At 42.2% G+C, this 11913-nt stretch overlaps 1 protein-coding gene across 2 annotated transcripts; it reads left to right on the top strand.

Moving 5' to 3' along the window:
• Positions 1-1088: 1088 nt before the first annotated feature.
• TMEM129 (transmembrane protein 129, E3 ubiquitin ligase) lies at positions 1089-11446 on the top strand. 2 transcript variants are annotated; one of them, XR_003992324.1, is made up of 5 exons: positions 1089-1386; positions 2282-2756; positions 5072-5231; positions 6879-7091; positions 7864-7947. XR_003992324.1 is itself a non-coding variant. In XM_030492704.1 (4 exons), exons 1-4 carry the CDS (start codon positions 1182-1184, stop codon positions 8110-8112), a joined length of 1089 nt encoding a protein of 362 aa, XP_030348564.1. In that variant the 5' UTR covers positions 1089-1181; the 3' UTR covers positions 8113-11446. The 2 variants fall into 2 exon arrangements, 1 of the variants encoding a protein (XP_030348564.1); XM_030492704.1 differs by lacking the exon at positions 6879-7091 and having other exon boundaries at positions 7864-11446.
• Positions 11447-11913: the final 467 nt, after the last annotated feature.

Raw genomic sequence — 11913 nt, 5'->3', positions numbered from 1 at the left:
CTGTTGATACCATTAGAACTCTTTAAGGGAAATGAAAGTTGCTGATATAGAAATTCATGCTTAGAAGCTGGAGGTCTTTAGGTCCATATTTAAATTCTTCTTCTATTCAGAGATCCGTAATGATAAATAAAACCACATGAACTTCCACCATCTTCAGGACTTTTGCACAACTGTCCCACGTAGCTGTTAGAGCGTGTTATCTCTCTTTCCCCCTCAAACATAAATGCATCAGTCCCTTGGGCATTCCCAAGTACATCCTCGTAATACGTGTTATTGAACAACAACAGCAACATGATCAACAACCCATCTGCCAGTGTTGGATTTCACATGCTGGGGGTGGCATTTCCGATTTACTTAGTTCCCCATCAGTAGCAGCACGTAACGTATGTTGCTTCCTCTGCTGTGCTTTTCCAATTGCGCAATTTCTCCTTTCCTTAAAAGACACCAATATGGCATTTATGGTGATTACAGGATGCAAGCAGGGGTTTTGTTGCATTTTAAGAGAAATGGTGATTATTGTGGCTATTAGTTATTATTTGTACTTTAGTAACCAGAGATCCCAGCCAGGCCTCTCCCTTTACTGTGTTTGGGAAGTGCACAAACATTATCTTAAGATCTCTGTCCCTTTAACGCCTTTTAAGATCTGACATCCCTGTCTTGATAATTCTCTGAAGAAAATACTACACAAAATACACCAGGAAAAACAAGGAAAAGGCTTTTTCAGACCCTTAAGTAAAACAGGCCGTTTCCCTACTTCAAAAGGACGCTGCCCTCATCCAACAGGGCTCTTTCAGTTCAGTTTAGAAGTTGCCAGCCGTTTCTACGGCCTGAGGCTACGGGGAGGGCTGGCTACCGGGAGATGCGAGTCCTGGCCAGCCCTGGAGAGACCGGGGCTGAGCGGGATGGTCGGTTCCCAGCTGGAGCAGGGCCACAGCCCCAAGGCTCGCCACTGTGGAGGGCGGGACGGCGAGGCTCCGCGCAGAGCCCATCAGCGGGAGGAACCCACGGGGCATCCCCATCAGCCCCGGGCATCCCGCGGCCACGCCTCCGCCCCGCCAACCGCTACCGGCTCCGCCCCAACGGAACTGCCGGCCGTGCATCCGGGGCTACGGCGGAACTACCGCTCCCAGCGAGCCGGGCCGGGAGCGGGCTGGGCCGCGCCGTGCCCGGCGGGGCGCAGCATGGAGAGCCCGGCGGTGACCTTCACGCTGGCCTATGTGGTGTTCGCCGTATGCTTCGTCTTCCCGCCCGACGAGGTGCGCTCGGCGGGGCTGACAGTGCAGAGCCTGCTGGCCGCATGGCTGGGCAGCGAGGACGCGGCCTTCGTGCAGTACCATCTGCGGCGCAGCACCGGCACGCTGCTGGCGCACTCCCTCCTGCCCCTCGGTGAGCACCGGCGGCGGCGGGCGAGGCACCGGCGGGAGGCGGCAGCTTCAGCCCCGCGGGGAGGGGGATGAAAACCCGCTGCGGGGGTCCTGTTGTGCCCGCCGGGAGGTCCTCAGCAGTGCCCGTCTGTCCGGTGCACTCAGGCGTGGGTCAGTCGGTCACGCTATACATCCTGGAAATACCTATAGGAGGCCTATAAGGAAGCTGGAAAGGGACTTTTGACAAGGGGTTATAGGGATAGCACAAAGAGTAACGACTTTATACTGAAAAAATGATAGCTTTAGATTAGATATAACTAAGAAGTTCTTTACTGTGAGGGTGGTGAGGCACTGGAACAGGTTGCCCAGCGTTGTGGCTGCCCCGTCCGTGGCAGTGTTCAAGGCCAGGCTGGACAGGGCTTTGAGCAAGCTGGTGCAGTGGAATGTGTCCCTGCCCGTGGCAGGGGGCTGGAACTGGATGAGCTTTAAGGTCCCTTCCAACCCAAACTAGTCTGTGATTCTATTCTGTTATTGCTCACACCTCTTTGTGATGTTCATACTGAGCTTTCTAACTAGTTGGCTGCAGTTACAGAGAAGTAGCATTTTATTTAACTGCTGAATTAAAACGAGCTTCCTTTAGCCATACAATTCTGCTAAAACTATGTGGCATCATAGGTAATTTTATTTAACCTGCAAATTCAAATCAGCTTCATTTAGCTGCGTAATTCTGGTTAAAATCGGTGACAGGTAAGAATTTACCTTAGGTTGGTTATGACAAGAGGCTTGAATTTGAGTTGTCATCCAGAGGTGCAGCAGCTCTCTTGGAGATGAGCTCACTGGTTAGATAACTATGATTCAGGGTATGTGTTTATGTATGTGCTTAATTGCTTTCTGAAAGTAAGCCTTTTTCCTTGCAGGTTATTACCTTGGTATGTGCTTTGCTGCACCCGAAAAACATCTTTGCTTTTTCTACCTGGCTTCAAAAGGATGGAAAACTTTCTTCTTCTTCGCTGTTCTCTTTCCAGCAGTCACCAGCGCCCTGGCATATTACTGGTCACGGAAAGGCTGGAATAATCATCCGTTAGCGCAAACGCTCGCTATTTATGCTCTCCCACAGTCGGGTTGGAGGGCAGTAGCTTCTTCCATCAATACAGAATTTAGAAGAATTGACAAATTTGCTACCGGAGCCCCAGGAGCAAGGGTGATAGTCACGGACACATGGGTGATTAAAGTAACCACCTACTGTTTACATGTTGCCCAGCAGCAGGACATTCATTTGACAGTGACAGACTCCAGACAGCACGAGCTCACCCCAGACTCAAATATGCCTGTGCAGTTCCTCACCATCCGTGTTGCCAGTATTAATCCCTACGTGAAGGCATTTGATATCCGGTAAAACAACTACCCTGTTATGTTACATCTGTGCTATTTGATAGTGCTGATGGAGTGCTTTTGTGGCAGAGCTGAAGACTCCCCATGTCTCATCCCTTCCTTTTTGGTCCCTGCCTGGTGTTCAGAGATGCTGGGTGTGCAGTTCTGCCACACAGTGCAGTGAAGAAAGGTTGTTTAGAAGGATTCATACAACTACAGTATTGAAAACACAGTGGTTAAACAGAGGGACTGGCCTGTTTGATCCTTTCTTAGGAAGAGGACTGTGCTGGATGCAGAAAGAACTGGAAAACCTTAGGTGAAAGATGGAGAACAGGAATGAAAGGCAGAATCTTTGGTCTTCCAAATTTTGGGGGAAGAGAAGTAATTATTTGTCTACAACTGGCTGGTTTTCACCCATGACTCTTTTTCCCTCTGCTCAAGGCTTGTCATTTTGTCAGTACTCAGAGTTCTCTCTGAGCTACTACAAACCAACTTCCTTAAATCAAGGAAGTAATCTTGGTCTGTTTCTGTGTTCTCATAGCAGCAAATCATAGCAAACATGCTGTAACCTGTCAGGGCTTGTTTTCCAAGGGCGCATGCTATTTTTTTTCAGCAGTGTCTGCGTAGTGAGGCAAAAGTACCAGTTCTTCAGAAACCTGTAACACTGGGTAGAAGGATGTTAAAGTCCCGGTTGTCATTAAATTGAGCACACAAAGCCATGTTAGTGCTTCTAAAACTATATTTGAAAAGGCCTTTGAGTGTCTGCTTGCTGTGAATTTGTATGATAGCAGGATTTATTTACTATGTAATTAGAAGTAGGCAGATCTCCAGACTTGTAGGTGAACAGAGGGGTCCTGGCAATGTGGAAGTCATACCAATGATTGCATGAGATGCCCAGGTGAACAGAGCTCAGAATGAGAGATTAGTGAAGGTAAGCGTGAAAATCCTGAGTAGACCTGTGGAGTGGTGAGCAAATAAGTATTAAATAATTAATGATTTTTTTCTCTAAGTGCTTCAGTGCCAGAGTGACAAAACTACATACCCAGCTTAGAAAATCATGGCTTTACAATTCCTTTTTGGGGGAAAAAAATCTAACCCCCAAAACTTTATTTTGTAGCTAAACAGAACTGGACCAAGAACAGTGATTGAAAGTTCATGTAATAAGATATGTCAGAAATAGCAAGTCTCTGCTAGAAAGCAGTCATACAGGATTTAAGAAAAGTGCCATAGGACAGAATTCCCTTATTAAGGATAAAGGATTATTGTGTATATCCAGAATCAGATTACGTACAGTGGGATGCTTCTGGAAGAAGAATGCTTTTGTGTAGGCAGGCCACGTTTCCCTGAGTGTGCAGTGTGAATTTTCCCTCTGCATAGAACAATCTCTGTTATTTGCACAGATAATAGCATCTGTTAACAAACAACATTATCCTATAGTAGTTGAAACAATGGAGACCACCAGGTGCTTAAACTAAGCCAGCATTGCATTGTACTGGGCTCCAGGAAGAAAAAGGAATTTCAGGATGGTGTTCCCAGGGCTTCTCTGTGAAAGCTGTTTCATGAGTGGAAACATCAAGCTGGAGAGTTCTGACTCTACAGCTCAGAACCATTACAATAAAAAGGGGTAACAACAGTAATGTGTCACTGCCGGATCTGCATAAGGTCTCAACGTGCCTCTTGAGGTCTGTGGGCCTCACTTTACTTAGCAGAAGTAAACCTAATGTGATGTGCAGCTTGTTACAGCCTTAATTCAAAGCGTAAGTCACATTCAGCATCTCTTTGTAACATTCATGAAATTTCAGTTTTATCTAAAATTGAATCATAAAATCACAGAAACTGACACCGATTGACATTATTCTGATACTTCTGTGTACTATATCACCTTGTGATGCATGCCACGTGATAGAACTCTGATTTCTGTCCTCAGGAATTTATAAATTCAGATATGGTCCAAGTAAATAGGAATTAAAAAGGTGGACAGAAATTAAGCATGCAGTATTTTACAGTTAATGCATGATTTAGGTACCTGTATTGCTTTTCTTCATGCTGATAACTTCAAACCTTTCCTTTATTTTTTGTATGTCCGAGTTAATCTCTGGTATATCCTGTCAGATATGAAGGAGGACAACGTGTTCTGTTGTCTTAAGTTGTGTCAAAACCAGCAACTAAAGAGCAAAAGAAAACAAAATACTCAACACTTATTTATTGACTAGTATGTACCAGCCTAAATAGCTTTTGTGTGGGTTCACTTCTCTGGTGGTAACCTCTGCAATGTACTATCGAGGTATTTGAACGGATAATCATGGTAACCTTTTGTTCCATCTTTGGTTCTTCAGGTTGAACTCTACAGAGTATGGGGAGCTCCGAGAAAAGCTCCATGCTCCCATCAGCAACGCAGCTAATGTTGTGATCCATCAAAGCCTTAGTGATTTATTTCTAGAAACCTTTACATCTCTGGTGGAAATTAACCAGACGTATTCGGTTCCGAGCACGCAGGTGAGATTTTCTATCCATGTGAAACTGTAATCATTATACTTTCAATAGAGCTGAGCCTGTGATTACTGTGTCATTGATAACTCTTTACTTAGGGCTATTGAAGGTGAATTTTAAGATACGCCATTGTCATGGGGTTAACCAAAAGGTTTTATGGTTGAAAGCTGATTAAATGATAATTATTATATGGTAATTAAACAGTAATCAAATGGTAATTAAATGGTAATTAAACAGCAGTCACTCTACTGTACTTCTAGTAATTAAGCTAGCCTTTATACAATATGCTTTAGATCTGATACAGAATGTTGCTTACCTTGCTGTAGATAACAGAGGCTGGGTAAGGGATCTCTCAACCTCGAAGAGTAACGATGAGAGGTGTCCTGCCTCAGGGGAGATCACTGCTGTACAGCCCGCTGCCGCACAAGAGAGCAAAATGGGCTTGGGGGGTATGGATATTTACAGTGCAAAGTGATTGACTCATAATCAAACTCCCCTTTGGGGCATGTGCAGCCACTTTAGTTTTGTCTAGTTCAGATCAGGCTGGCACCATTAGCTCCTGATAAGACATGGTCTACATTCCTTCACATTCCAAGAAGGTCTGGCCTAGGTCTGCTCAAGGTCTGCACAGCAGGGCTGACTCCAGTGAAGCCTCTTCTTCGGCGGTGCTTGGACCAAAGTGCTGTTCACTCAGCTGGGGTGGGTGCATCCATCACAGGGCTCACCTTCCATTTCAGTAAACGTGTAATAAATATAGTTCTGGCTGCTGCTTCTGTTCCTTCTATGAGGAGATGGACTATATTATGAGCATGATATTTTTGAGATGTGAGAAACAGCATAGTGGAAGAAAGTCCTCTATAATAATTCCCATATACAATGTTACTTGAAAACATTGGAAATGATGAGGTGATGTTTCCAGAAGGTTTATGGGGAGCTAGAATCACAGCTGTTGTTACTGTTCCTTAGGAAGTTTGCTCCATTACACCTTGCTTTTCCAGATAGCCAGGTTTTGCTGGATCTTGTGCTGAAATTAATTACTGATTCTTAATTGAGCCTTGCTTTAATTGTAAATAACACCACAGAGTCTTCCTTACAGTAATATTTGTGATCTGGTCATTATTATACTTGTGCAGCAGTCAGAAGTGTGACTAGAGCACTGTTCAATGTACCAGGGGTAACTAATTAAACTAGTTCTGGTGACCTTGTGGTGAGTCTGTATGAGGTGTTCCAGCTCATGGAGTGAGTACTTGGTATCTTTGGTAGCGTTATGCAGCTTTTATGGTGTTTTCACTGTCTGGTTACGTGAACTAGCTAAAATCAAACTGGATCAGATATGTCTGCATGGAATGTGGTTGTGCATTCTGGTAGCTGTGGCAGTATACGGTGAAGAGAGATGTTCAAAATAAAGAGAAGATACTATTAATGTGAGAGTTGCTTTCTTGCAGGTCTTTTCATTTGCGATACATTTACGTGTCAGCTGAGCTACTGAACTTTGGTTTGACATTGAGTGATAAATAGTATCAGAAATTGATATGGAAAACCTGGCATTTTCCCTAATCTGAAGCTCTATGAATAAGTTGGGAAAGTTAGTTAACCTTTCTATGCTAGAGTTTTTTCTGTGTAAAAAACTAAAAGAAGCACTAATTTCACAAGTTAGAGCTGAGCCAGCTTCCAAAAGAAGCAATCCTGCTTCCTGCACACTTCTCATGCCATGTTGACCCAAGACTTTGTCTGCAGTGAACCTTGTTGGGAGAGATGATCAAGGTGAAAAGCAAGATGACTGGTTTTCATCTGGATCTGCTCCACGGGCAAGCTGCCAGTGTGGTTGGACAGACACTTGAGCTGACAAGGGAAGAGACACTGGAGGTGGGAACTAGAGACCAAAAAGCAGAGCAGCTTTTTGTTACACCAGTAGCAGTATGAATAGGATTCAGGTGTCCATGCTTGTTCAATGTGCTGTCTTTTGAGCTTTGTCAGATTCTTGGAGAGCTTTGGCTGGAAGACACATGGGAAATGCTAATTACTGTTTATTATTTGTAAAACACTCCATAGCAAGATGACGTCCCTATATGCAAGTTTATGTGGCATAATTAACTGTGGGGAAATAGCAATTATTCCAATATTAGCCAAGAAAAATTAAGTACATTTCTGGTCCTTGAAGATGAGCACCCACTGTGTTAAGTAGAGCCCCGATTTCCTCTGTTATTTATGTCTCTCAGGAACATGGAAGACAGGAACAGCCATTTGCTGTAGTAAGTGGTAAGAACTGTTTGTTTATTGTCCTTACTTTATATTGGTATGGTTTTTGAAAAACACACTGTCTAAATGATGAAGATAGCTACTTGCTTACCTTGCCCTGGCTGCTGTGCTCTGGAAACAAGTGGAGCTCTTCAGAGAGAGAAAGAATGGGTTTTTTCAGTCATTTTTGCTTATTCAGTGTCACGCAGCAGTTCTGGGTTTTTTTGTTTAAAGAGATATTTTGTCCTTATTCTAACAAAAGATTTGTTCTAATAAAACAAAGCTATGGAGATTGAAACTATTTGGTATCTTCTGGTGGGGCAGTTCTGTCTTGAAGCTCTGCCCAACTCCAGGCTGTGCAGTTCATGGGTCAGGGTTTGATGATTTCCTCTTTCTCTAGGAGCTGGAGCCATGCATAGGGTGTATGCAGACTATTGCTAACATCAAGCTCATCAAGAACTGCCAGGAGCCAAACGAAGGGGAGTGCCAGCAGTGCTACTGTCGTCCCATGTGGTGCCTCACCTGCATGGGCAAGTGGTTTGCGAGCCGACAGGATCAGCAGCGCCCGGAGACGTGGCTGTCAAGCCAAGTGCCTTGTCCGACTTGCCGAGCCAAATTTTGCATTTTAGATGTTTGCATAATCCGATGAGTAATAATTGGGTATGTTTTAACTTTTTAAATTTCATTATTTCATAGTGGGTTCGGTTAAAAGGCCTGTTAGATTTGTTTCTGAGACTTCATGTCCTACAAGGGTGCAAGCTCCAAAGCTTACTTTTTACAGTGTTGAAAACAGATGTAAATCTTTTAATTCCTCTCAACTTTTACCTGTTTCTTTGGGTTTTATTCCCTAGATGTCAGTTTCTGGTATTTTATTTAATCCAGACTTCGCCTTCTTATGTCTTGGTTGGAATGAGGATGTACCTTTACACTTACAGTACTGTCCTCTTTTTTAAGTTTTACCATAGGTTAAATTCTTTCAATTTTTAAATTGGGTTTTGATTCTTTAATAAAGGGCTAACTGAGAAAATTACTTTGGTTAGACTTCATTGGTACTTTTGTTCTTCAATCAATTTGTAAAGTTCTTATTAATCTTTACAAGTGTTCACTGAATAAGTATACCGGTTGTGTTCCTTCTGCTGCTCCCCTCCACTTAGAAGGGGGACCATTTTCTTTAGGCTAAGGAATTTAATCCCTGAAGATGTATAACTCCCACAGTGATCTTTTATTCCAGTAATCTGCTTCTACCTTATTTTTTGATGGATGTATTTATTTCAGATAACAGAAGGACTCGGAAACATTCCCCATTTACATACACTGCTAATGCTATGCTTTGTTAAATCTGTTGGTTGCTAGGAGCTGCATAGCTTAGGGTTTCAATGCTCTTTAGGTGATGGACGTGGGTTTTTTATACATTTGAATAGAGTGCAGCAAACATCTGAACTATCTAAATACTCTGAAAGAATGCTCAGCTGTTCCAAAGCCCGTAAGCTTTTTCTGAGGGGTAATTTTGCCTCTAAAATTGATGCCAAGATCACAAAGGTAGAAGTTGCCATGCTAGATGCCTGAGGAATGACTATCATTAACACAAGGTTTTCGGGCTTGCAATTCCAGGACTGATCATAAGCAGTAGTTGCTGTTGTTAATATTCATGGGGTACTGGTGCACACTTGATCTGATCTGCATGAGAATAATCTGAAAATTAAAATCAAAGCATTTTCCATACATTTAAGAGAGCCTTACTCCTAGACCTGAATGCAGTGCTTAGTCTTCTAGCTGTCCATCACACCCTTAAATGAACAATTCTTTGGCATACTGCTTGGTGGAAAGCCTCAAGCTGCTAGAGAATGTGGGAGTTGTTACACTGACCTGTGCACTGCACGGGCTGAGATGCATGTATTTGGTTACTTGGGTTGTCCCTCTTAAAGGGGTGGTAACCTCAGGCAGACAGGTGGGTCAAACAGTGAGAGGAGTATTTTAATGCTTTGGTCTAGGAGAGTAAAAGCTCTAAGATCTCTCACCTGTGTAATCAGAAGGATCTTCTTAGTAAATTGCCCATGCTCTTGCAAGAAATCCCTTTCCAGCTTTCTTGTGGGCCCCCCTTAGGTATTGGAAAACTGCCAGTGATTAGATGAAAACATCTTAATTGCCATGACAGGAAACTGTTTTGAGCAGGCACAAGACGCAGGATGTTAAAAACTGCACAAGCACTGGAAGTACAAGCATGAAAGATTTCCTTAGTCTCAGCCCAGCCACAGGTCGTGTGGTGAACACACAAAACTGCACTCAGAGGCAGCCAGCTGGAAGATGGTTACCAATGTGTCTGCAAGCATTGTTTTGGGGAGGAATAAGAAATTGAGAACAGATTTGACAGCATCATTTGAGATATGTTTTATTGTTGGTGTTTTTCAGTAATATGCACTTATAAAAGTTCAAAGTGTTTGGGTTCAAGGACATGAATTGCTTGAGGGTGTCTCGGTTGTTACATACTTAACATCAACTATGCAATTAACTGTAGTACCTATTAATAAGGGTGATTTTTCTGGTTTTCATTACATGTTATTTTGGATTGTGTAGAGTGAAAACTGGACACTGAGACTGGTAGTATGGATTTGTCTCTGCTTCCCAAAGAGATCTTAGGTGACATGTCCCTCTTCATCAGGATAGGATTGAGTTCCTGAGTTTCAGACAGATTTGTTGACAAGTCTGAAAACTAATAAAAAGTCAAGGAGCTGCTCTGTGGTTTAATTTAAAATATTTTCCAGTACTTCCGTCTGTGGGAAAGTTATTTGGAAGTTTGAAATGTTCTCTGCAGAGTTTTTCAACCTTGGGAAGATTTTTACAGCGCCAGGTGGTGTGATCAAACATGCACCTCCTCACACACAGCAGCCTTTACAAACAAGCATTTTGAACCCATTACGTCTGGGGAGTTGACATAACGTGGCACACACAGAAGGGATGTTGTCCTTGAAACAGCTGCAGAAGAGAGGGTAGGATTTTGGAGCTGTGGTTTTGCCACTGACAGACACGCAATTCCTACAGCTCTTCTCATATTTGGAATAAAAATATTTACTGTAAACATCCAGGAAGTTAGGATGTAAAGGCCTTGAGAAACTTGGATAATAGATACATGTAGTTGCAGATGGTTTTATACAAGAAAAACAGGTCTGTTTCCAGTAGTATCTCACGTAATAAGAGCTTTAGTCTCCTGATTTCTTGTGCTGTGGAGTTGTTCTTTGCAGAAATCTACTTTGAATTAATTGGAAGATTTCCTTTCAGTGGAACTTTGCTTTTATTCATCTTACTTCTTTTGCCAGTGTAACAGTATGACAAAGTAACAGCCATAAATGTATAATACGCTTGCATCTTTTAATAGTAGTGCTCTATCCACAGAAGTGCCTGTTAAAACACAGTAATAATTACCAAAATCAAATTATGATTTATGTTAATAATAGTGCCTGGCTTAAATTCCTTAAAACAAGCATTTTTTTCCCCAAGTTTAAATTCTCAAAATGATCTGGCATGCCTCCAAAGTTTGTAAGCTGCTTCTGTGTTAAAAACCCAACTTGTTAAAAATCCATAGTCTTAGACACAGCGGGAGGAACTGTGACCTCTCCCTGCAAAGTCATGTGATATTTATCTTGAATAAATCACTGAATATGAAAATAATACAGTATAAGAATAGACATTTATCTTCATGATAGGTTCAGATCATCATCTGAAGAACCACAAATATGTATAGGACTGTTTCCAGACAAGATCCCTACTTGCAGTAACAAGAAATACACTGTTTCTTAAACATGAGGATAGGGTTTAGAATTGGTCTTTTTATAGCACTTTTCAAAGGAAAACGAATGAACCAAGTAATGTGATGGGCTAAAATACTTTAAGAATTTTCTTGAATTATCAGTGATTTAGTGTTGCTTTTTCAGCTGTGTGTATGCTTTTCCACATCACTGACTTGTGGGTGGGCAATGTTAGTAATCTGAAGTACGTTATATAAATGTAATGTCATTACAATAAGACAATCTATCTGTGGGTGCACAATGTCAGTATAAATACTCCATATATGTGTATACATGTAGAGCCCAAATGTCCCCATGTGCTGCAGCTGAAGAGGTGTTTCTGAAAACATGGGCTGTGGCTGTATTAATTATTTCCACAGTTGTGTTATTTCTGTAATTGTAGCATTCCAAAAAATACTGGCAAAATATGTTATCCATTGATTTTTCAGGTTAACATAGTTTGCTAAATAAAAAAGGCATTTTGACCAAGCAGGATGTATTTTAAATCCATGATATGAATGCAGTCATTTACCACAAGGCTTGCCATAACTTGAAACCAGAATACCAGCTTATTATGTGATTTCTTCAGTATATTTTTATTGTGTTGAAACTTGGTAGACCGCAGCTATATACCATTCCAGTCAGGCTACACCTCAGTAAGACATGAC

Source organism: Strigops habroptila, chromosome 7 (genome assembly GCF_004027225.2).
Source record: "Strigops habroptila isolate Jane chromosome 7, bStrHab1.2.pri, whole genome shotgun sequence".
Classification (NCBI taxonomy): Eukaryota; Metazoa; Chordata; class Aves; order Psittaciformes; family Psittacidae; genus Strigops; species Strigops habroptila.
Note: the sequence above shows the minus strand (reverse complement) of the source record. Positions and strands in the feature narration are given on the sequence as shown.

Bases quoted from the DNA above. Each gene is read 5' to 3' on its own strand.
- TMEM129 (XM_030492704.1), top strand. From the start codon at position 1,182: ATGGAGAGCCCGGCGGTGACCTTCACGCTGGCCTATGTGGTGTTCGCC. The intron at 1,387-2,281 runs GTGAGCACCGGC...TTTTCCTTGCAG, and splicing joins GCACTCCCTCCTGCCCCTCG to GTTATTACCTTGGTATGTGC. The intron at 5,232-7,863 runs GTGAGATTTTCT...CTCTTTCTCTAG, and splicing joins ATTCGGTTCCGAGCACGCAG to GAGCTGGAGCCATGCATAGG.